The sequence below is a fragment of the Anomaloglossus baeobatrachus genome, chromosome 8, assembly GCF_048569485.1.
Source record: "Anomaloglossus baeobatrachus isolate aAnoBae1 chromosome 8, aAnoBae1.hap1, whole genome shotgun sequence".
NCBI lineage: Eukaryota > Metazoa > Chordata > Amphibia > Anura > Aromobatidae > Anomaloglossus > Anomaloglossus baeobatrachus.
In genome coordinates, this window is record NC_134360.1 from 202,907,094 (window position 1) to 202,933,691 (window position 26,598).

Genomic DNA, 26,598 nt, shown 5'->3' on the forward strand with positions numbered 1-26,598 from the left:
AATGCTAGACATTTTTCATAACTCAAAAAAATTGTTAAAAACTACACAGTAAGGGACTTTAGTACATAGGTGGTCTCTAAGACATGTTTTTTTTTCTAGTTATGGGTGATATATCTTGTATGTAGTCTTTACAGATTCCATGCCATATCTTGCTACTTATATATCTTAGAAGAGAAGGCATCGCCTGGTGATCGCAAAGAAAAAGGATTATTTATTGTGTACACGACGTTCAGTAACCTGTAAATAATGTGTTCTGCACCATAAATGAGGAATGTGCGGAATCTAAGACTATAAAGTGCCCATCCCTTTGGTGTAATAACAAATCCAGCAAACATTTTTTTTTGTATTTTTTGCACTGCTATGGGAAATAAATGCAATCAATCCAGAGTGAGCTGTGATCTTGTATGTGTGAATATTACCATGAAAACCATTTGCACATTGAATACATTTCCAAAGAAAACTAAGAGCTCTACTTTGCAATACAAAAAGTAGGAAAAACGGCCTGAAAACCAGTTTACTTGTGGGGATGATTGTGCAGCTACGGCTGCGTATTGTCATAACAGGGGCTCTTCATATAGTGCTATCACTTGTCAAATTCCCCCAGTGGATTGTTGGCATTAGGGGCAAGGTGACATTCTACAGGTCCTGATCCTCCTTAGGCCCTGATCCTCCTCCTTCTCAGGCCCTGATCCTCCTCAGGCCCTGATCCTCCTCCTCCTCAGGCCCTGATCCTGCTCAGGTCTTGATCCTCCTCCTCTGCAGATCCTGATCCTCCTCCTCCTCAGCTCCCGATCCTCCTCCTCCTCAGGTCCTCATCCTCCTCAGGTCCTCATGCTCCTCAGGTCCTGATCCTCCTCCTCCTCAGGGCCTGATCCTCCTCAGGTCCTGATCCTCCTCCTCCTCCTCCGGTCCCGATCCTCATCCTCCTCCGGTCCCGATCCTCATCCTCCTCCGGTCCCAATCCTCATCCTCCTCAGGTCCCGATCCTCATCCTCCTCAGGTCCCGATCCTCATCCTCCTCAGGTCCTCCTCCTCCGATCCTGATCCTCATCCTCCTCAGGTCCTGATCCTCATCAGGTCCTGATCCTCATCCTCCTCAGGTCCCGATCCTCATCCTCCTCAGGTCCCGATCCTCATCCTCCTCAGGTCCCGATCCTCAACCTCCTCAGGTCCCGATCCTCAACCTCCTCAGGTCCCGATCCTCAACCTCCTCAGGTCCCGATCCTCATCCTCCTCAGGTCCTCCTCCTCCTCCTCAGGTCCTCATCCTCCTCAGGTCCTGATCCTCCTCCTCCTCAGGTCCCGATCCTCCTCTTCCTCAGGTCCTGATCCTCCTCCTCCTCAGGTCCCGATCCTCATCCTCCTCAGGTCCCGATCCTCATCCTCCTCAGGTCCTCATCCTCCTCAGGTCCTCCTCCTCCTCCTCAGGTCCTCATCCTCCTCAGGTCCTGATCCTCCTCCTCCTCAGGTCCCGATCCTCCTCTTCCTCAGGTCCTGATCCTCCTCCTCCTCAGGTCCTGATCCTCATCAGATCCTGATCCTCATCCTCCTCAAGTCCCGATCCTCATCCTCCTCCTCCTCAGGTCCCGATCCTCCTCTTCCTCAGGTCCCGATCCTCCTCCTCCTCAGGTCCCGATCCTCCTCCTCCTCAGGTCCTGATCCTCCTCAGGTCCCGATCCTCATCCTCCTCAGGTCCCGATCCTCATCCTCCTCAGGTCCCGATCCTCATCCTCCTCAGGTCCCGATCCTCATCCTTCTCAGGTCCCGATCCTCATCCTCCTCAGGTCCCGATCCTCATCCTCCTCAGGTCCCGATCCTCATCCTCCTCAGGTCCCGATCCTCATCCTCCTCAGGTCCCGATCCTCATCCGGTCCCGATCCTCATCCTCCTCAGGTCCTGATCCTCCTCCTCCTCAGGTCCCAATCCTCCTCTTCCTCAGGTCCTGATCCTCCTCCTCCTCAGGTCCTGATCCTCATCCTCATCAGGTCCTGATCCTCATCCTCCTCAGGTCCCGATCATCATCCTCCTCCTCCTCAGGTCCCGATCCTCATCCGGTCCCGATCCTCATCCTCCTCAGGTCCTGATCCTCCTCCTCCTCAGGTCCCAATCCTCCTCTTCCTCAGGTCCTGATCCTCCTCCTCCTCAGGTCCCGATCCTCATCCTCCTCAGGTCCTGATCCTCATCCTCCTCAGGTCCCGATCATCATCCTCCTCCTCCTCAGGTCCCGATCCTCATCCGGTCCCGATCCTCATCCTCCTCAGGTCCTGATCCTCCTCCTCCTCAGGTCCCAATCCTCCTCTTCCTCAGGTCCTGATCCTCCTCCTCCTCAGGTCCCGATCCTCATCCTCCTCAGGTCCTGATCCTCATCCTCCTCAGGTCCCGATCCTCATCCTCCTCAGGTCCCGATCCTCATCCTCCTCAGGTCCCGATCCTCATCCTCCTCAGGTCCCGATCCTCATCCTCCTCAGGTCCCGATCCTCATCCTCCTCAGGTCCCGATCCTCATCCTCCTCAGGTCCCGATCCTCATCCTCCTCAAGTCCCGATCCTCATCCTCCTCAAGTCCCGATCCTCCTCAGGTCCCGATCCTCATCCTCCTCAGGTCCCGATCCTCATCCTCCTCAGGTCCCGATCCTCATCCTCCTCAGGTCCCGATCCTCATCCTCCTCAGGTCCCGATCCTCATCCTCCTCAGGTCCCGATCCTCATCCTCCTCAGGTCCTGATCCTCCCAGTGGCTGCACTCTCTACACAATGAATTTACATCCATGGTCACTAGTGGTAGTTAGAAGTATTTTCTAAAAATACTGCTCAGTTTGCATTTTGTCATGCCCAGCTCTGGATGCTGTTAAGACTTAATAGAGGTCAAGGGTGGACCACTTGTATCAAACTGTCTAAAAGCCAAAATTTTCCGAAGGGTTGGGGTGACAGAAAGTCATCAAGACGGATGCTTCATCTTAATGAATTTGGCCCATCTTTAGGCTGTCCGTGCATCAGTTCAACATTTCTACTCTAGGAACAAGCTGGAGCACATCTTTGTTACAATTTACAGCACAATTTGGTGTATATAATTATTGAATCTGTCAGGTTATGGTTGGCCATGCCCCTTCCTGCCACGTCCCACCTACTGGAAGATGCTACAATTTGATCAACTAAACTATGCACAAAAAAGTGACTTTTATAGCCCAGTTTTCTATTGTGAAGCAAATGATGAAGGAAATTCTGGAAAAACAACACTTAGGTCTTCTCTGATCTTTCTTCATGTTCTGCACTTCAGGACTGAGGCTTCTAATTTATCTACCTGCCCATGCACTAGTCATACCAAGCAATAAGTCAGTGTATTTGCTACCTATAGTCAGCCCTGGTGGACTCATTTAGAAGACCACCACCTGAGGTCTACAGATCTCCACCAATCATTGCATTAACGTTATAAATTGGTTTCTGAACAGTGAAACAAGGCAAGAAGATTCCAAGCTTTTGCTCAAGAAAAAAAGGACCACAAATACACCATTAGACGGCTGTCAGTCATTTCTCACCCCATAAATATCCATACTCTGCCAATCCTATAGGGGCGAGGAGGACAACCTGCTGCCAGACACTTCTGGACAACAGATTATCATCTGGCACAAGAAATGATAGTGAATTTAGAAATCCCACATTAAAAGAGTTACCAGAATGTGTATAACCTGCCTATTGTAGCACATATCATTGCCAAGAAATACAATTTTATCTCTTTTTTTTTGCCTGAAAGTAATCTTTGCAATTCTATTCTGCAAGCTCTGGCTGGTGCTGTGATCTTTTGGCAGTAAACCTGAGAACCAGCTTTCCCGGTGAGTGGGTAGCTTTCTTCATTCATTACTCGAGGAGTTCAAAAGAAGCTTATCTAGAAAATGGGTGAATTATTCATTATGAGGCATAGAATCACTCTCTGTTATGACTAAGTAACCTGCTATTTGCGATAGTATGCCTGCCAAAGTTTGCAAAATGTGGTACTCCTTCAAAAGGACAAAGATCATAAAAAACTAAAGCCAATCCTGTGTACTGTAAAGCCGCAATATACTGTTAATCCAAATAGGATGCCCGCGTGTGTCTGTGTAAGGAGAAGGTGATCATCCAGAGTCGTAGATGTTCGGGTTCGCCCGAACTGTAGTTAAAAGTTCTGTTCAGTAACCAAACTTGATCCTGAAACCCATATAAATCAATGGGAATCTGAATTTATGGCTGTAACATGGTAGTAGTAGGGGCTGCAAAAGGAAGCAAAATGAGGGTAAAAGCAGGACAACTGCCCCACAAATGTGGATAGGGAAAGCAATCAATTATAAGTCCCCCCAGAGTCAAAACTTTGTTTCCTTACAGAGCAAAAAAAAACAAAAAACGTTTTTGTATGCACCTGTTTTTTTTTTTTGTTTTTTTTTTTTTTAAAGTACCCAAAGCAATAGAATAGATAGATCCTGCAACTATATAACGTCCCACCCCCTGCATATTGTAAGCTTGCACCTTTTAGTTCTTTTCATCAACCCCCAAATATATTACCCCGATTACCACCGTACTGTAAATCGGGAACAGCAGGCAAAACGCTAGAATTATTGATGCTTCTAAATGTGATGAGACAATTTTGGGGCAGCTGTGGGCTGGTAGTTTTAGACTGGGAAGGGCCAAATAAAAATGGACCTCCCCAGCCTGATAATATAAGCCCCCAGCAGTCCGATTTACCTGAGCTGGTTATCAAAACAAACGGAGGGACCCCACGCCTTTTTTTTTTTTTTTTTTTAATTGGTTTTGTTACCAGTAGCATTCAGGCATCTTCCCCATGCTAAAAAGCTTGTTCGTTGGCTGCGCTGTAGCCTTTCAACAAACTTTATTCTGCACCCGAACATCCGACCCATAGTCTTGAATAGAGTGCCATCCGATTCTCGGAGGCAAATGTCAGTGCTGCAACTTTTTTTTTTTTACTTGGACCACTCAGTCTGAGGAAGAAAGAGGGGGGGGGGCAAAACAAATGTGTACGGCCTCATTGACTAACATTGGTCCGAGTAGATTACACTCTGATCCAAAATATGGTCGCCTGCACGAGTCCTTAGAGAGGAAGGCGTTGTACACAGATCTCCACAGCATGAAGCAGAGAGAAAGTATCTCAGGGTGGGGCAGAAAAAATGGTGTCCAAGAAAAAAAAAATTCTATAATAAAAAGAAGAAAGCACATGCAGAGGAAATAAGTGCACAATAGAAGCTATACTGATTTATGAGCTAATGAAGGCCGTGCACCAGGCATACACAGACCTCCCAGCCAGCCTTTATTACTGGGAGAAACGTGGATGAGGCAGAAATCTGCAATCTTCATCCATTTCACATACACACTGAAATTTGATGCAATTTTATTAAAGCTAACCACCAACTTAATTAAAAATCATGTTTTCCATTTCATAGATGTCCATAACCTTCAACAAGAAAGCTCTTAGCAAGACCAAATGTTACCGTATCCGTTCCTGATATATATGGTAGTAGAAAAGAAAAAATCAAAGGCCTTCTCTGGGTCATATTGTCACAATCATAATAGCTCAGGACAGAAATCCAGGGGCGTGCGGTGCTTGTCGGCTCCTTACAACCTCTTCTGCCAGCTATTACTATACAGCTTTATTACGGCACCAGCAGGGAGAACTTGCATGTTGAGGTTGCGTCTGGAAAGTGTATGAGGGCGTGGACGATGCACTTAACTTCTCGGCTTCAAACTTTATTTCCTACTTTGCAGCACTTTCACTTGGCCGACTGACAGATACGTGGCTGTGTGCAGGAGAAAATTCCCCGTCAATCAGCCAGGGGATGGTCCTTTTAGGTAGGAAATGCTGCGTGATGCTGACAAATTAGGCTAGGTTCACACTTTCATTAAATTGTATCAGTCACAATCCGCGGCTCTGGTAAATAAAGGAATCCGTTTGGCGGATTCTGTTGTTCCCATAGACTTGTATGAGCGGCGGATTGTGACTGATGATGCTGCGTTGCACTCTCCGCCCGACTGATCAGTCGTGGAACGACTGAACGCGGGGCGGGAGGAACGCAGCTTGTAACGTTTTTTGAGCAGCACAATCCGTAGGATTTCGCTGCGCATGCTCTGTCTCCCTGCACATGTAACCAGGATACACATCGGGTTACCAGGCAATGCGCTTTGGTTAGTTACCCGATATTTACACTGGTTACGTGTGCAGGGAGCCAGCGCTAAGCACGCTGGCAACCAGTGTAAATATCGGGTAACCAAGCAAAAAGTGCTTTGCTTTTAGTTACCCGATATTTACCTTGGATACGTGTGCAGGGAGCCAACACTTCCCCGCTCGGCTCCGCCCCCTCCCGCACTCCGCATGTATATACACACACACACACACACCTGTCCCCTGCAGTCCCCGCGGCACTGACGTCCTCAGCGCCACGATCCCGCTCAGCTCCACCCACCTCGAACTCCATCCCAGTCTGACAATGAATTCTGTTCTTTGTCATCCGTTGTACAACGCATCAGTCACAGGCGTCAAGCAACGCATGTGACTGATGCAAAACAACGGAAATGTGAACCTAGCCTTAAAAGAAGTGCATCACCACACCCCAATAAACTTACAGACAACGTCAAAATGTGATTTCTCCTTTGATGGAGCAGCACTGGGGTCATATGGGATTAACTGGTTTATCTTTTTAAAGGGCCGTTTCACACATCCGGCTTTTCGCCGGATTGGCGGATCCGGCGCACTCTGGTACAGTGTGATACAGTACAATGGCAGCGTGGCAACTTCCAGGTTACATGCTCCGGTCACATGACAGCATGACTCGACACAGAAACAGCATAATGTAGATACAGAGATCCTGATTCCAGCGATGTGTCACTTACTGGGCAGCTAAATGCAGTTTTGATAAAATCACTGATTAAATCATCAGTAGATCATTACAGGACTACTTGGCCTGCTGCCTGGTAGTCCAGCACATTTATGAGCTCTATATAACTGTTAGACCTGCAGCAGAGAAAACACCGATTTTATAAAAAAATAAATAAAAAAAAAAAATATTCCTCTCCTGGGCCCCTCTTGGTATATACATATTCCTCTCCTGGGCCTCTCTTGGTATATACTGTTCCCCTCTTGGTATACATGTTCCTCTCCTGGGCCCCTCTTGGTATATACATATTCCTCTCCTGGGCCCCTCTTGGTATATACTGTTCCCCTCTTGGTATACATGTTCCTCTCCTGGGCCCCTCTTGGTATATACTGTTCCCCTCTTAGTATACATGTTCCTCTCCTGGGCCCCTCTTAGTAGTATATACATATTCCTCTCCTGGGCCCCTCTTGGTATATACTGTTCCCCTCTTGGTATACATGTTCCTCTCCTGGGCCCCTCTTAGTATATACATATTCCTCTCCTGGGCCCCTCTTGGTATATACTGTTCCCCTCTTGGTATACAGGTTCCTCTCCTGGTCCCCTCTTGGTATATACTGTTCCCCTCTTGGTATACATGTTCCTCTCCTGTTCCCCTCTTGGTATACATATTCCTCTCCTGGGCCCCTCTTGGTATATACTGTCCCCTTCTTGGTATACACTATACTCACCCTCCCCGGCTTCCACATCACGCAGCGTCCTCTACAGCCAGCCTGCAGTGACCGACAGCTTTCATCAGCGTTCGTGGTATGGCAACGCATGACATCACTGTCATGGACCACCTCAGCCACAGGGACGCCGATGATAGCTGCCAGCTGGCCACTGTTTGGCCGGCAGAGTGTATTGCAGTGCAGGGGCCCGACGGGTCTCAGCACCGAGATGCATTTCAGCTGGATGTGCGGCCTCGGATGCACATCCAGCTGAAGCAGGGGCTGGGGCCAGCGGGTCCCCTGCACCCCCGGGCCCGGTCGCAGTCACGATCCCTGCTATCGTTCCGCCCCTGCTGCCACTGTAAAACGCTGTGAATTTTCTGCCAGCAAATCAGTATGGGAAATCTGCAGTATATCCATGTGGGCCTTCCCTAACTGTATTCATAACAACAAATCGACATAATTAACATACAGTTTCCATTTTCATAGTCTTGTGCCTTTCATTTTGGAAATCGCTTGTAAAAATAACTTATGGAGCTAGAAAAAAAAAAAACAGCGAGAGGCGGAAAAAAGCCCTTCACGCTGCCCAGCATTGATCAGAGAGTTCAGTAGCATTCCACACTCCTTTCTTAAACCCTCTCATTATGTTCTTGTACTGAACAGAAGTGCAGTTTAGCAAGACGCCATTGTGTGCTTGACATTACAACTGATTAAATGTCAGAAGTTTAGGAAATGCTGATGGCTCTCAGGCAGGCGGCCAACACTTTTCCTGGCGGAGCTTTTTCTTTTCTGGATGCGACTTTGCAGGCCGGGAATAATCATGCCTTTGTATGACAGCTGAATGCAGCGCAGAGCTGGAAGACCCTACTGTTAACAATAGGAGTCACACAAGTAAAAAGCGGAGCTATGGAAACAAAACGCGGGCTCCAAAAACAACCAATGGATGAGCAGAATTACTTTGCATCGCTGGCGATACTTCTCGTTAAACCTCGCCCACTGGAAAAGCTGCTTCGGACGAGGTTTAACCCATTAGATATCAGTGAACTCAATGATTTTAGGCTTTGTGTTAGTGTTGCACATGTACAAAGCCAAAAGTATGAACTTCCCACAAATCAATTAAAGGGACTGTTTGGGATTTCTTGAAAATAGCCTAAAATATATGTATTAGAATATCTATTACTTACCTGCTCCGTTTCGTTCCCGATCTCCACTTTGGCCAATTACTTAAAATCATATATCCGACATGTTACCGCTGCTGCCGGTGATTGGCTGAAGCGGTCATGGGAATAATGGATGCAATTCGAACTGTTGGAGGGTGGCGGGAGATTACATAAGTAAATATTTTACATTTCCTGTCAGGACAAGTCTAAAAAAAAAAATTCTGAAAACCCCTAGAAGGCAATGATCTGTGTCGAAATCAGAGCTAGAGAGTCATTCATAGGGTCACACAAGGAATGGCATGGCAGCTCTCAACCTAAACATTTCCACAACCTGTAAAATGATCCATCACTTAACCATTTGCACAGATTATATCTTCCAGTTGTGGTTGCTCCACTGATTCTGGAACAGTTTTTCTTTCTCTTCTGTGCTCCTCCGTTCCAAAGTTATGGCCCCTGGTGGTAATAGTGCAAATTTTCCCTTTAATCATCTGGGCGTGTATGACAAACGTCTCAGGGGGCGTGGCCTCTGTTTTGATTGGCCAACATCAGGAGGATAAAAAGCCAACGCCCACAGAAAAGTGCTCTGGTAGACGCCCAGTTGATTGGAAGGACGATTTGCACCATTTTTAATTTTTATTTCTAGTATCCCTAACCTTGGAACAGATGGGCACAGAAGAAAAATAAAAAAACTGTTCTAGAATCAGTGGAAAAGCAAGAATTGGAGTAGATGCTCAGTTTCAACAGAAAAATCCAGCGGGCTTTACATGAGACGAGCTATCGTGCGATGCATCATTGGGCTCACGGTTTTCGTGACGCACATCCGGCATCGTTCACGACGTCGTCTCATGTGACACCTCCGAGCGACGCAGTATCGCTCACAAATCGTGAGTCGTGTACTCGTCGCTCAGTTTTAAAAAATTGTTTAATTAAAATGGCGCCGGTTGTTCATTGTACCCGGGGTAGCACACAGTGCTCCGTGTGACATCCCGGGAACGATGAACACAACTTACCTGTGTCCCGCGGCTCTCGGCGGCTATGCGGAAGGAAGGTGGTGGGCGGGATGTTTACGTCCCGCTCATCTCCGCCCCTCCGCTTCTATTGGCTGGCAGCTGTTTGACGTCGCTGTGACGCCGAACGTCCCTCCCCCTTCAGGAAGAGGATGTTCGCCGCCCACAGTGAGGTCGCTCAGCAGGTAAGTACGTGTGACGGGTGTTTCACGACTTTGTGCGACACAGGCAGCGATTTGCCCGTGACGCACAAACGACGGGGGCGGGTACGATCGATCGTGAAATTGCACGATCGGTTGACTCCTGTAAAGCCCGCATAAAACTGGCTTCATATGCCACGGCCCGTGCACAATCCGGCCATAGGTCTCTTGACCAGAACGTATGTATGTTTATAAAGCTGTCGAATTCGGAGCAGAAAATGGTCTGTTCTCAAGGCCGCGTTACACGCGCCCCCATAGTTTGTGCGTCGCACAAATTCGGTCACCCCTGTCACACGTACTTACTTCTCGAACGACCTCGCTGTGGGCGGTGAACATCCTCTTCCTGAAGGGGGAGGGACGTTCGGCGTCACAGCGACGTCACACAGCGGCCGCCCAATAGACGCGGAGGGGAGAAGATGAGAGGGATGTAACATCCCGCCCACCTCCTTCCTTCCTCATTGCCGGCGGGACGCAGGTAAGCTGTGTTCGTCGTTCCCGGGGTGTCACATGAACCGATGTGTGCTGCTTCAGGAACGACGAACAACCTGCATCAAGGAATGTGACCGATATTTTGAAAATGAACGATGTGTCAACGAGCAACAATAAGGTGAGTATTTTTGCTCGTTAACAGTAATTCGGAGGTGTCCCACGCTACGATATGTCAAACGATGCCGGATGTGCGTCACCGAATCCGTGACGCCGCCGACATATCGCCCGATATATCGTAGCGTGTAACGGGGCCTTAAGAACGTGAATGGTGGAGGTTTGCTGCCAGCCTTAGCGAATAGAAATTGGCACTGATGGTTATATAAAAGGCAGTGTTCACACTAGTGTTGTGGTTTCCACTCATAATGGGCAATACTAACCCAAAGTAATATACAATAGAGCTCTTTTTTCCATTAAATCAAAGGGGAATCCCGTCGGAGGCTCTGGCAGCAGTGGGAAAAGAACATTAAAGAAACTTTTTTTAATAATCAATTAAAAGTACAATAATCAGGCACTCTAGTTGTTCTAAGATGTGTGGCATTACAGTGTGTACATAAATGCATATTTTTCGGTGCCCTCCTGGAGAGCTTTAGGAGCTACAAGCCTGCTATTGGCTTTGTGGTAATGTATGAGATTCCATAAAATTTTCTGGATGTAGTATTGGCTTAGTCCTATGGTATCCTTGTACTCTGATTCTATGCAGGAGCTACAGGCCCCAGTGTTAATGCACTTCTTCTTTAAAGTATGCCCATAAAGGAAAGCTAAATGTGCTCACTCTGCAATGCACAGTCCATTTAGCTAATTAGGCTGTGTACAGGTCAGGCTACGTGCCCGTCCATGCTCCGCCAACAGCAGTGCAATCAGTGACATATTAACACGCTCCCCATGCGTGCCGACAGCATGAAATATCTGCTCTGCTTATTAGCCCCAGAGACTCAAATGTCATCCTAATAATGATAGCTGTCATATTTCCAAGAAATCCAGATGACAGAAAATCACTCAGCTACATACGCTAAAAAATGATGTTTCAGTCAACGTCGTACAAATAATGATCACATAATTAATGGGCAGTGATACAGCAGAGACCACAATAGTCACGGTCCTAGAGCCGCACATGCTCGCTTTAATGTTTTAGTGAAGGCGGGGGATTGTCAAGAGAGGTTTTATCTCGTACTAATCCATGACCAGAAGTAAACAGAAGAGTGGATCTAGGCCTTATTTACCACGTTGATGAACTGCAGAATATACCATCATAATCCCTTACTGGCTGATGATGGTGTCCAAGTCAGATCGGTGAAAATGTGTCACATCTTCTTATGCCATGATTATAGGACCTCCTAGCTCAGTGAAAACATACAAACCACATGCAGTGATTGTCAGTCGCATCAGCATGCAAGCGGGGCCGGTGACATCACGTCTGCAGAAATCTTCTGGCTTGTGTGTGCGAGCTGCAGTTATTACGCCCTTGTCCTACCCAATAAAATAGGAAGGGTACTTGATAGTAACCCTCGACCCGACCCACGTCTGTAGATGTGACGTCACCGGCCTCGAGCCGACACACCTCTGTAGATGTGACGTCACCGGCCTCGAGCCGACACACGTCTGTAGATGTGATATCACCGGCCTTGAGCTGACCAACGTCTGTAGACGTGATGTCACCGGCCGCGAGCCAACCCACGTCTGTAGATGTGACGTCACCGGCCGCGAGCCAACCCACGTCTGTAGATGTGACATCACCGGCCGCGAGCCGACACAAGTCTGTAGACGACACAAGTCTGTAGACGACACAAGTCTGTAGACGACACAAGTCTGTAGACGACACAAGTCTGTAGACGACACAAGTCTGTAGACGACACAAGTCTGTAGACGACAAAAGTCTGTAGACGACACAAGTCTGTAGACGACACAAGTCTGTAGACGTGATGTCACCGGCCTTGAGCCGACCCACGTGTGTAGACTTGACGTCACTGGCCGCGAGCGGACACTCGTCTGTAGATGTGATGTCACCGGCCTTGCTTACCTCCTGATGGGAAGTGAGTGGCATTGGATTACTTTTTTTTTTTTTTTAACATGATTACCTGCCATTTTACACAATTTGTGCAAGATTAGGGAATGGTACAGAATGAAGAAATAACTGTATAATCCCCACCCCTTTAGTAGTCCCTGACAGTCTTTTCCATTATTCACGTGACTAATGTAGCTAATAACTGGCCTCCACAGACGTGCGCCATACGTGCAACCTTTACCACTGAGCTGCACCACTGATGGGCATGTTGTCATCCATGGTGCGGACCCCTCGAGGGGTTAAAACATTTTTTTAAACGAAATAACATTTCCTACCTTAGGTACATTTTGCAAAACCCCCTTTAAAAGGAGAAATCCCACCAACATATATTACCTATCCCTCAGATAGGCGATAAATGGGGCCCGACAAATGTAACACTGAGAATAGAGGTCCCTCCACCTATGAATAATGACAGAGGAGGTCACATATGAACTACTGCTCCTGCAGAAGTGAACGGAGCAGTAGTCATTCATGGGCCTCACCATTACAGTCACACAGAAAATGCATTAAAATATTTTTTTTCACATATTTTAGTTATATTTTTGTTTCTTAAAAAAGGGACTGTCAGCAAGTTTCTGCATTGTAATCTGAAGTCAGTATCCTGCAAGAATTAAAACAAAGCATTTAGCCCTCCCTGTCTTATCTCAGTCTGTTTTTGTTTACCTGCATGTTAACATAAGCCTCTTATCTTTATCATTAGTGGGTCTCAGGGTACCATCACACTTTAGCGACCCTCCAGCAATCCCACCAGCGATCTGACCTGGTCAGGATCGCTGGTGCGTCGCTACATGGTCGCTGGTGAGCTGTCAATCAGGCAGATCTCACCAGCGACCAGTGACCAGCCCCCAGCCAGCAGGGGCGCGTGGAAGCGCTCCTGTGCTTGGTAACTAAGGTTACCCGATATTTACCTTGGTTACCAGCGCACACCGCTTAACGCTGGCTCCCTGCACTCCTAGCCAGAGTACACATCGGGTTAATAAGCAAACCGCTTTGCTTATTTACCCGATGTGTACTCCGGCTACGTGTGCAGGGAGCCGGCAGTGGCAGCCTGAGAGCGGCGGACGCTAGTAACCAAGGTAAATATCGGGTAACCAAGCAAAGGGCTTCGCTTGGTTACCCGATATTTACCTTGGTTACAGCTTACCGCAGCTGCCAGACGCCGGCTCCTGCTCCCTGCACATTCAGATCGTTGCTTTCTCGCTGTCACCCACAGCAATGTGTGCTTCATAGCAGGAGAGCCACGTCCAAAAAAATGAACCAGCACTGTGTGTAACGAGCAGCGATCTCACAGCAGAGGCCAGATCACTGCTCAGTGTCACACACAGCGAGATCGCTAATGAGGTCACTGGTGCGTCACAAAAACCGTGACTCAGCAGCGATCTCGCTATGTGAGAAGTATCCCTCAGCTGTGTGAGCTTTAGTCCGACTCCATCCCCTTCTGTGATTAGCAGCTTCTGTCTTTGGAAAGCACTGAAAGCCTGGTGTGGGGCAGCTCTCCCAGCTCTGCTACATACAAATTGTTTCACTGTGTCAGAATGGCTGCAGCCTCTAATCTAAGTGATACATCATTAGATTCAGATTTTTTTTTTGCCTACATCATGCTGATCTTAGATGAGGTAGCAAAAACCTGCTGACAGATTCCCTTTAGAAGCAAATCACCAATTATTTGTCAAATAAAAACAAAAAGAGAAACTCCCATAACTGTGGCAACAAATACTGTACCTGGTTCAAATATCGCAGCCACTTTCCATAAGACCAAAGACAGCAGAAGCAGCTTTGTGATGTGCACCTGGTACACGGATTGTCCTAGAAGCAAAAACACAAAAGGTGTGTTATTCATACCGCGCTACAAAGACCGCATGACACTGACCGCATCGTGCACATCACACCTTTTTCCGGTGATGGTGGAACGGTTTGTAAAAGTAAGGATTAATGAGCTGAATGTCTTTTTCCCACCGAGCAGAACATGCTGCTTTGGAAGGAAAACAACTGGTTCAACAGCTGCAAGAATCTGCAGTGCAATAACCTCTGTTATCCAGCCAAGCAGGAAATAGCATTGTCCTCCACGATATGAGAAACTCAATCATAGTGCTGACTTTTTGCAAAAAAAAAAAATGATTTTATTTTATTGTGATCATGAGTTAGGACAGAGGGGAAATGTCAGTTTCACTAAATCTTCTCCAACTCTAAGTACAAATCAAACTCGGACCCACATTAGTAAGGGACTCAACGAGCAGTAGGGGTCTGACACTATACAGCAGTGTCATTCTGAGAATCAGCAATCTCCTTACATGTAGGACATATTACAGGAACGTGACTTTGCCAGATGAATTATCCATCTCCACTGTTAATCAGATGTTCTTCATATTATATTAGAAGCTTCTCCACTGCGATGACCTAATCTACCAGAAGGAAAGGATTGTCTGCTGCGCAGGCCCACGGAAATGTCTCAACGATCATCGGAGTATGCAAAAATATTACTGGATACCTTGTTTTAGCTTCTGGCTGTTCACTTTCCAAAAAAAAAAAAAAAAAGTACTATAAAATTACATATATATGTATACTAGCTGTAGTACCCGGGAGTTGGCCGGGATAGTAACTCTCTCTATCTCTCTCCCAGTCTCTGTGTGTCTGTCTGTATCAGTCTCTCTCTTTGTGTCTGTCTGTGTCTGTCTCTTTCCCAGTCCGTCTCTATCCTTGTTTCTGTCTTTCCTTATTTGTCTCTTTCACCGTCTCTTTCCTTGTCTCTCTCTTTCCCTGTCTTTCCTTGTTTCTGTCTCTTTCCCTGTCTGTCTCTTTCCCTATCTCCCTCTCTCTGTCTGTGCCTGTCTGTCTGTCTCTATCCGTCTCCCCACTGACATCTTTTTACCTCACACAAGATTCTTATACTAACAATTTTGTTCCTATAGCAACCAATCACAGCTGCTATTAATAACCTGTATCTCCCAGCTCCATTGACTTTAATGGAGGCAGTTTTTTTGGAGAGTAATTGTAAAGTGCGGGGTTAACTTTTCCCATCAAAACAGTCTATGAAGTTCCCTGAGTCACATGGGGTGTCTGTGCAAAATTTCGTGATTGTAAGTGCGACGGTGCGGATTCTTTTAGCGGACACACACTCAGCTTTATATTAGAAATAAATATTTATTGTGTGTATATTATTATATATATACACACATACACATACCACCCCTGGCAAAAATTAGGAGACCAAATTTTCTGTTTTTCTGATTTTTCTCTTTACAGGTATATTTTTGAGTAAAATGTCAATTGATATTTTATTCTATAAACTACTGACAACGTCTCCGAATTTCCAAGCAATAAATTTTGTATTTATTTTCTGAAAATGTGAAATGGTCCAAATGACAAAAAAAGCTTTGCTTTCAAATCTCAAATAATGCAAAGAAAACAAGTTCATAATCATTTATAATCAACGATACTAATAATGTTATAACTCAGGAAGAGTTCAGAAATCAATATTTTGTGGAATAACCATGATTTGTAATCATAGCTTTACTGCGTCTTGGCTGCTTTAAACCAGTCTTTCACACTGCTTTTGGGTGAACTTATGTCACTCCTGCTGCAAAAACGTAAGCAGTTCTTCTTTGTTTGATGGCTTGGGACTATACATCTTCCTCTTGATTACATTCCAGAGGTTTTCAATAGGGTTCAGGTCTAGAGATTGGGCTGGCCATGACAGGGTTTTGATATGGTGGTTCTTCATTTCATTTCTATTTTGCTGTCTACACAATGCATCATTTTTATCTGCGTTTTTGAAGATGCAGCATGTCAATTCTTTTTGCGTTTTTCCCAACTTTTATTTTACTGTAAAATCGCATCAAAAACACATGCTTTTTGGGGCCAAAAATGCTGCATCTTTGTGGTTAGAAAAGATGCAGTGTCTGAACATAGCCTGTCATAAACGTTAACGGATTCTTGTGCAAAAATGTGCTCAAAAACAGATTTACATGCCATATGTCCGACTGTTTGCAAGTTTTAGACACAACCTTATTTTTAAGGAAGTTTTCCGTGTGTAATGTCACCATCAGTCTTTACAGAATATTTCCGTTCTGTGAGAACACCTTTATATATAAATCCTACAGGAACCATCATTACAATAGATGGTCATAGCACACTCTTCACTCCCCCTGCACATCTCCGATCCATTTTTACCATATAGCTGGTGTAAAGTATATCTCTGAATGCGGCTTGGGCAAGATAGTAGCTCTTTAATTGTTACAGAAAATAGAACAAAAATATACCATCACAGAACAAAAACAGCAAATAAATAATATTTGTACTAGAAAAAACAAAAGAGCATATATTTAAGAGGATTGTGTAAAGGCTTGAGGGAAGGCAGCTCAGGTCTCTTATGGACTCACACGGATAAAGAACAGTGCTTGAGATCTCAGTTTTGATTGTAGTATGATACAGAGTAGGGTAAAAGTATTAAAGGGGATTTAGTAAAGTTGAGGGAGTATCTAACTATTCGTACTCTTACTCATAACAAGTACTGTCTAATACTCGCGTATTCATACCGAATAGCGTGTGCAATGCAAGTTAATGGGGAAAACTCGCAATGTAACGACTAACCCGAATGCCGTACTATTTATGTGAGTAGTGAATAGTGCAGAATTTGGGTTACTCGTTACATTGTGAGTATTCTCCATTGACTTGCATTGCACACGCTATTCGGAATGAATACGCGAGTATTAAGACAGTGCTCGTTAGGAGTATAGCGCGTATGAATAGTTAGGCACTCGCTTAACTCTAGTATTCAGAGAAGAATGTCTGGTGAATAGTTTCTTCATAAGATTTAGTGTTCCTTTAATGAAAGGTAATCTGTCAGCAGGTTTTTGGTAATCTGAGAATAGCATGAGGTAAGGGCTGAGGCACTGATTTTAGGGCTGTGCTGTTTCAATAAAATGAATGTTTTATCAGCAGGAGATCATCATTGCCTGGATTATTGCTCACGTGAGCTCCGGTCCAACCACACACACACACACAGCAGTGATTAGCAGTTTACTGACAATAGACCATGTACACAGATGTTGGTGGAGTTAACTTTCTGAGCTTTGCTACACCAAAAAACAATGATTGTATCTCAAATGATTCACCAAGTAAACTAAGTGATATATCACTGGAATCTGCCTCTTTTCCTACATCACGCTGCTCTGGTAACAAAACCTGCTGACAGATTCTTTTTCAAGGCAAAAAAAACCAAAACGTCTTGGATTGGTCCCAATCCTGTGAAACATTGCAATTTTTTTTTCATGGATGCCACGCCAATGACAGGAATAGTAGAGGACATCCTCTGCTTGACTTGATTGTGTAATTCTAATAAATCATCACTTTTCCCGTTTCCTCAGTAGGTTTCTGGCATAATTACATTTTCTATACACATACACTCATCATTATAGTTAATAGGATTTGACCACTATAATTTCCGGTGTCTTTGTTGCAATCTCCATTTAAAAAGACTAAAGGCAGAAGGCGCCAGTGTACCAGTGTAGTGTTCTGCGTGCGATGTACCAGCGGCTTTCAAAATATAAACAAGTAGAAGGTATCGATTTCTTGCAGCTGATTTACTTAAAAGAGAACCAGTCACCAGATTTGTCCCCTATATTCCACCACCAGTGAGCTCTTATATACACAGTATTCTAGAATACTGTATATAACGTAAAAAACACCTTTATTAGACTCTCCTGCGGCACGGTCCGGTCCAATGGGAGTCACTGGTTGGGGTCTGGTGCCTCCTCCTTCCCTGCTCTGTGTGGATGACGTGTCCTACATTGTTCATAGAGTCCGCCATTGCACTACTACACACACGCACGTCTCAGGGCGGATCAAAGAATTGTAGTGCGCGGGTATTCTTCTACCCAGCGCTTTTTTAGTATAAAAAAATATCTGCCGGTACCGCTTTTCCGAGGAGCGGAGGGGGAGGTAATGTCGGGCGTAGGAGCGGGAGGGGGGGGGGCGGTTGATCTGTCAGCCAGCGCCCGAGATTAAGGAGCGAGGGGGGGGAACTGTCAGCTGGGGGCCGAGATTGAGGAGTGGGGGGGGTGTTGTCAGGAGATCCTGTGCTCGGTTTACCTGTTGAGGCATTGGGTGGCGGATAACAGCAGTCCCGATACAGCTCCGCCCCTCGGCCGCATTGCCGCCCCCCTGAATATAGTGCCGCCTGAGCAAACTGCTCAACTTGTCCAATGGACGGTGCGGCCCTGTTTCTCATTATTCAGTTTTGTAGTCTGTACGCCAATTTCAATCAAAAACTATGTAATTCAGATTTCAAGAGAAAAATAAATGACTAATACTGTATAATTGTTTTTGTCACTTCCAAAATATGGTTTTCGAGTTACCTAGGCTGTATTCTATAAGAAACGCCAGATTTCAACCAAATTCATAAGGATCATTAACACTAGCTGATGCAGGTTCGATAGTTGAAGAACCGGTGGCCACGTACTGCTCTATCATCTAATTTGTTTCTGTCTCTACGTCTGCTCTGGGTCTTTGGCGTGCCGGAGCCGCACCAACCGAGAAATAGTACGTTATTTTATCCATCTAAGACAAGTTTGACAAAACAAAACTCAATGAACCCTGCTCCCTTCATCCTCCATCCCCCTGCTCCCTTCATCCTCCATCCCCCTGTTCCCTCCATCCCCCTGCTCCCTCCATCCTCCATCCCCCTGGTCGCTCCATCCTCCATCCCCCTGCTCCTTCCATCCTCCATCCCCCTGCTCCCTCCATTCTCCATCCCCCTGCTCCCTCCATCCCCCTGCTCCCTCCATCCTTCATCCTCCTGCGCCCTCCATCCTTCTGCGCCCTCCATCCCCCTGCTCCCTCCATCCTTCATCCTCCTGCGCCCTCCATCCCCCTGCTCCCTCCATCCTCCTGCTCCCTTCATCCCCCTGCTCCCTCCATCCTCCATCCCCCTGCTCCCTCCATCCTCCATCCCCCTGCTCCCTCCATCCTCCATCCCCCTGATCTCTCCATCCTCCATCCCCCTCGTCCCTCAATTCTACATACCCCTGATCTCTCTATTCCCCCTGCACAGCTTGCCGCCCTCTGCACCCCTCTCTCCCATACCCTGCACTCCTCCATCTTCTTCAGGTTATTGCCCGCTGGTCAAAACTCTATGGCTCCGCCCACCCGAGTCACATGTACATGACATCATCGCAGGTCCTGCAGATCCAGTAGCTGCTCTGCTTGTGATTCTGCTCCACACATGGCTAATTTGTATAGTTTACAAATTAGCCATGTGGACAGAGCCAGAGGTGCTCTTCAGATTTTCCTGTACGCCGCACCGGCGCGTACCGCCTCAAAAAAAGCACTGCTTCTACCTTTCCCTACGCCTGCACATTACAATATTTTGCTCTGCCCGCAACAGGGCAGAGAGTAGCGTGCGTGCGCAGGAGCACAATGGAGGATGAACATTAAATGTGGATTAAAATTAATGTGGGCACTAAGTTACCCCCTGGATAACCTGTTGCAGTGCGGCTGAAATAACTTTAGCAGACCTATAACTTTTGGAAAGATTTACACCTGGCCTAAGTCTTTAATTGGAGATATTTGCTCTCCCCATGGTGATGTACATTAGACAGACAAAACTAAAAGGGACAAACCATGACATAGCCTTCCATGAGCAAGCAGCTGCATGCATTGCTTATATCACCAAGCACAATAAGAGTCAGAAGGAGAGATGTAAATGTAAGGAAGTGGACTTATGTTCCCCCTGAAGATACCAATCGCGTTAACGGTATGTAAAGTAACTTATGTAATGTGTAGTGTAATGTGTATTGTGAAATTGTGATGGTGATGTGTACATTTATAGTGATATGTAATAAGGTGTAATGCATAGTGATAGGAATAAGATATCATGTATGGCAATATTAAAATGTTTATACAGGTGAAAGGTTAAGTCAGTCCAGCAACAGACCACAGGGACAGAAACCGTTAACAATTGGGATGAGCTTATGGTGTCCCTTAATGGAATGTGTATCATCTGGTCCTGGCCGGCCGAAGCCATTAGCAACATGTGGTCTGCAAAAGATGTATTGCCTCCATAGTGCAACCCCACACCCTGCCAGGACCTCCTCTTCATGTAGTGTGAAGGGGTGTGGCAGACTACTACCTCATCCACACCTACCACCCTACAATTCGCGTAGTTGTCAGGATCGTGCCCTGCCTCAGGAAGACATGAATGATGCGTTGAAGGCTTGAGTGACATGAAAGATGGCGACTGCTATGTGGTCAACAATGTCGCTGAACCTAGACTGTAAAATGACGGGCAGTGGCGCAGGTCCAAAAGATAATTCAGTCTCTTGTGGAATTGGAAAGGTGCAAAAGATTCTTTTAGCCCTCGAGAAGTTACTTCAACCAGAGGGAGTGCCATGCTGGTAAAGGTAAGTCCATGGTGACAAGTGCCTCAGAGGGTGAAGTGAAGGAAGAGCCAACCATTGCACAGTGAAAATGGAGACCTGTAAGAGACAGCCAGAAGAGACCCTACTCAAGAAAAAGTGGCAGTGATGCAGAACACCGAGGGGCAATTGGCCCGGCGCCATTTGTGGAGAATGAGCAGAGCTGCAGAATGGCAGAGTGGAAGTTGCCGGAGAGTGAGGCTGAAGGGAAGAATAGGGAGGCTGAGTGGAAGGAAATATGGCTGATTTGGAAATGGCCAGGCCCGTGTGGAAGAAATGGGAGTTGGTGATGGCCTAAAAAGGCCCTAGGGCATGCACCAGTGCGGCGGCTGGTGGCCTTGATGGTGGCGCACGTAAGGCTTGGTGGAGAGGGTCACTCTGTCCCTCGATACAGTAAGCAAAAAAATGGATACTTTACAAATAAAAGAAAAATAGCTAAATAGCAATCAGTTAATGGATCCATTTTAAATAGACTCACATTAAAGTAAGCGGCGGAAAAAAAAAAAATCAGTTTTTTCAAAACAGAGCAAAAAGTTGTGTTTTGAACAACTTTTTTGCCAACAGATAGCTGCTGGATCCATTGTAACGGATAATTACTGGACATGTGAACTTGGCCTTAAACGTCTATGGACTAAGAATGGGAAATTATTACAGCTTGTGTAGTTGTAATATATGTGTCGTACTACTTTTGTCCATTTAGTGCATGTGAAACATTACAATTTAAGAGTGAAAAATAAAAAAAATAAAAAAATACACCCATTGCTTCAACACTGTAGTCCCAGTAATCATAAACAGCTTTCTGGATGTAATTAGGAAGACACACCCTGTACAGAAAAAAGTTTAATACATTGAGTGATGACCCCACAAAACAACAAATGGAATGCAGTGGACATTTTAGCAATACTGAGGTCATTAAGTTTAATGAGGTTTCTTAAAAGGAACTTTATGGGAGATTGATCCTGCCCGAGCCACATGCAGGATAAACCAGGAACTGCTTTTGAAAAAACCAGGGACTGTGTCTCAGCTGGCTTATCTGGGGCAGGTCCCCCGAGTGCTACAGGACCATATACTGCTCACTACGTCTTCGGCACACTGCGAATCTTATATTACCACCACCTGTATCATATGTTTATTCCGTATCTTATTATAATCACTTGCTAAATGTTTATACTAAAAGTGTTCAGATTTTACTAAACAATACCTATTTGATATAAGGTGGTTTGCAATTATTGTAGCATCAATTTTCCTCTGGTATGTTCTGGCCCTTCTCATTTGATGTGCCATTGTAGGTGTTTTAACCTTTTAAACCTGATTTTTCAAATAAAAAAAATACTGAATTTTATGTATAGTATGGTTTTTCTTTGAGAGATATGGATAGTTTGTCTCTCTAAATACAGTCATATGAAAAAGTTTGGGCGGCACCCCTATTAATGTTAACCTTTTTTCTTTATAACAATTTGGGTTTTTGCAACAGCTATTTCAGTTTCATATATCTAATAACTGATGGACTGAGTAATATTTCTGGATTGAAATGAGGTTTATTGTACTAAGAGAAAATGTGCAATCCGCATTTAAACAAAATTTGACTGGTGCAAAAGTATGGGCACTTCAACATAAAAGTGACATTAATATTTTGTAGATCCTCCTTTTGCAAAAATCACAGCCTCTAGTCGCATCCTGTAGCTTTTAATGAGTTCCTGGATCCTGGATGAAGGTATATTTGACCATTCCTGTTTACAAAACAATTCCAGTTCAGTTAAGTTTGATGGTCGCCGAGCATGGACAGCACGCTTCAAATCATCCCACAGATTTTCAAATGATATTCAGGTCTGGGGACTGGGATGGCCATTCCAGAACATTGTAATTGTTCCTCTGCATGAATGCCTGAGTAGATTTGGAGCGGTGTTTTGGATCATTGTCTTGCTGAAATATTCATCCCCTGCGTAACTTCAACTTCGTCACTGATTCTTGCACATTATTGTCAAGAATCTGCTGATACTGAGTTGAATCCATGTGACCCTCAACTTTAACAAGATTCCCGGTCCCGGCATTGGCCACACAGCCCCAAAGCATGATGGAACCTCCACCAAATTTTACTGTGGGTAGCAAGTGCTTTTCTTGGAATGCCGTGGTTTTTTTGCCTCCATGCATATCGCCTTTTTGTATGACCAAACAATTCAATCTTTGTTTCATCAGTCCACAGGACCTTCTTCCAAAATGTAACTGGCTTGTCCAAAATGTGCTTTTGCATACCTCAGGCGACTGTTTGTGGCGTGCTTGCAGAAACTGCTTCTTTCACACCACTCTCCCATACAGTTTCTCCTTGTGCAACGTGTGCTGTATTGTTGACCGATGCACATTGACACCATCTGCAGCAAGATGAAGTTGCAGGTCTTTGGAGGTGGTCTGTGGATTGTCCTTGACTGTTCTCACCATTCTTCTTCTCTGCCTTTCTGATATTTTTCTTGCCTGCCACTTCTGGGCTTAACAAGAACTGTACCTGTGTTCTTCCATTTCCTTACTATGTTCCTCACAGTGGAAACTGACAGTTTAAATCTCTGAGACAACTTTTTGTATCCTTCCCCTGAACAACTATGTTAAATAATCTTTGTTTTCAGATCATTTGAGAGTTGTTTTGAGGAGCCCATGATGCCACTCTTCATAGGAGATTCAAATAGGAGAACAACTTGCAAGTGGCCACCTTAAATACCTTTTCTCATGATTGGATACACCTGCCTATGAAGTTCAAAGCTCAATGAGGTTACAAAACCAATTTAGTGCTTTAGTAAGTCAGTAAAAAGTAGCTAGGAGTGTTCAAATCAAGAAATTGATAAGGGTGCCCATACTTTTTCACCGGTCAAATTTTGTTTAAATGTGGATTGCACATTTTCTATTAGTACAATGAACCTCATTTCAATCCAGAAATATTACTCAGTCCATCAGTTATTAGATATATGAAACTGAAATAGCTGTTGCAAAAACCCAAATTGTTATAAAGAAAAAAGGTTAACATTAATAGGGGTGCCCAAACTTTTTCATATGACTGTAAGCATAATATGGTAGACACATTTTCTGTATCATGACGACGAGAGGAAGAACATGAGTGTCAAGCAAGAGTCCATTCCACTTTGGGAACTATGGTTGATACTGGCCACCTCTACGTTGTACAGTCCTGCAACCAGATGCAGAACTACATTAATAGCAGAAAGAGTTGGCATCTTTGAAATTGTCCCAGAAAATGAAATATTTCTCCCAGAAGATAAGCAGGCCTCAGAATTATGAACAACTATGCATGTTCTTCCACTTGTCATCATGATGCAGAAAATGTGTCTACTATACTATTGGATCTGCTTATTGTGAGGTCTCCTATGAGCTCCAAAAGTAGTAGCTCTCAGATGGATGATGCTACCCGCAAAATGTTTTAGCTGTATAGAGGGATAAAAATCGTAATAATATATGACCACGATATCTTCCACCTGGGATCTCCAGGGAAAGGGATGGGGATCTCCTAAAATTCTGAAGGATCGAGCACAGCGTATGTGGACATAACGCTGATCTAATAAAACATAAAAATTGGGTTTGCTGCTTTGTCAGTCATTGTAAAAGGTACAACTTGCAGTAGGTTCTGTTTTTTTTTGCCTAAGGAGCTCCTCCCTTCTCTAAAGTTTGAGCCATTTCAGTAACATCAGGTTTAGTCATTTCTTTATGTAATCCCTTTAACTTTATGTAATTGTACATCGTACTGTTTTGTCCCCTTTGCTATATATTACACACACATATAAATATATATATATACACACATATATATATATATATACACACATATATATATACACATACATACACATATATACACACACACACTTTTTTTTATATATAAACACTGCTTACTTTTCGGAATCTATCAAATTTAATAGATTCGCTCCTCTTGCTCTATAAACTTCATCCCTGAAACCATACACTGCCTGCAACAGGTGTCCAATCAATCTGTAAAACGACTGGCGGTGGCTGCTAGTGGTAGTTCCTTTTACTATTGTGGAGCTGGCAGTGACTGTTCTGAGGTGCATGAGATTATTATACAGTGCATTATATAATATATTATATATTAAAATAATACACACAAACACACACACATACACAATATATATATATATATATATATATATATATATATATATATATATATATGTATGTATATATGTGTGTGTGTGTGTGTGTGTGTGTGTGTGTGTGTGTGTGTGTATTATATATAGTGCACACCAAATGTTTGGACACACCTCCTCAAAGAGTTTTCTTTATTTTCATAACTCTAGAAATTGTAGATTCACATTGAAGGCATCAAAACTATGAAAACTATGAATTAAAACATGTGGAATGAAATACTTAAAGTGTGAAACAACTGAAAATATGTCATTCTAGGTTTTTCACAGTAGCCACCTTTTGCTTTCATTATTATTTTGCACACTCTTGGCATTCTCTTGATGAGCTTCAAGAGGTAGTCACCGGAAATGGTTTTCCAACAGTCTTGAAGGAGTTCCCAGAGATGCTTAGCACTTGTTGGCCCTTTTGCCTTCACTCTGCGGTCCAGCTCACCCCAAACCATCTCGATTGGGTTCAGGTCTGGTGATTGTGGAGACCAGGTCATCTGGCGTAGCACCCCATCACACTCCCTCTTAGTCAAATAGCCCTTACACAGCCTGGAGGTGTGTTTGGGGTCATTGTCCTGTTGAAAAATAAATCATGGTCCAACTAAATGCAAACCATATGGAATAGCATGCCGCTGCAAGATGCTGTGGTAGGAATGCTGGTTCTGTATGCCTTCAATTTTGAATAAATCCACAACAGTGTCAGCAGCAAAGCACCCCCACACCATCACACCTCCTCCTCTATGCTTCATGGTGGGAACCAGGCATGTAGAGTCCATCCGATCACCTTTTCTACAAAGACACAGTGGTTGGATCCAAAGATCTCAAATTTGGACCAAAGCACAGATTTCCACTGGTCTAATGTCCATTCCTTATGTTCTTTAGCCCAAACAAGTCTCTTCTGCTTGTTGCCTGTCCTTAGCAGTGGTTTCCTAGCAGCTATTTTACCCTGAAGGCCTGCTGCACAAAGTCTCCTCTTAACAGTTGTTCTAGAGATGAGAAGGTGTGTCCAAACTTTTGGTCTGTACTGTGTATTATAATTTTATATATATATTACACATACATACATATATACACATACATATACACAGTACACATAGTGGAAACAGCTGTGGCCTTGTCCACCAATCGGACAATTGCGTAATTGTCCTGATGATTGGGGGCAGTAGAGTTCTGTTCGTGACAAATTGGTTGCAGCGGTGGGATATCTGTAAGACCCCCCCACACACACACATAAAAATATAATAATGTATATAATATACAATATATAAGCAACAACTGTGAAATATGGAATGTATTTTGGATAATACTGCATGACCCGGTATAGTTATCGGGAAATAAGAGTGTTTTGCACTCCATCACTCACCGCAAAGACCACAGTAACTGAAGCCAAGAAAACACTGGATTAACAAAGAACTATTGTTTTATTACTTCAAGTGAAATAGTCAGTTTGGTACGAATGTTTAAATAAAGCCAAGAAAAATTGTACATTTAAAAGGTTAAAAAAAAAAAAGCAGATAAAGTTTTCACTGACCGTAAACATCTATTACCAGTGCTAGTTTTAC

At 44.7% G+C, this 26,598-nt stretch overlaps 1 protein-coding gene across 1 annotated transcript in view; it reads right to left on the reverse strand.

Annotated features, from left to right (window-relative positions):
• Positions 1-26,598, reverse strand: part of SLC44A3 (solute carrier family 44 member 3) — a 121,354-nt gene that overhangs the window by 25,539 nt on the left and 69,217 nt on the right. Inside the window, exon 13 of the mRNA XM_075320080.1 lies at positions 14,197-14,280. Within this exon, the coding sequence (XP_075176195.1) occupies positions 14,197-14,280 (84 nt within the window). The remainder of the gene's footprint in view (positions 1-14,196; positions 14,281-26,598) is intronic.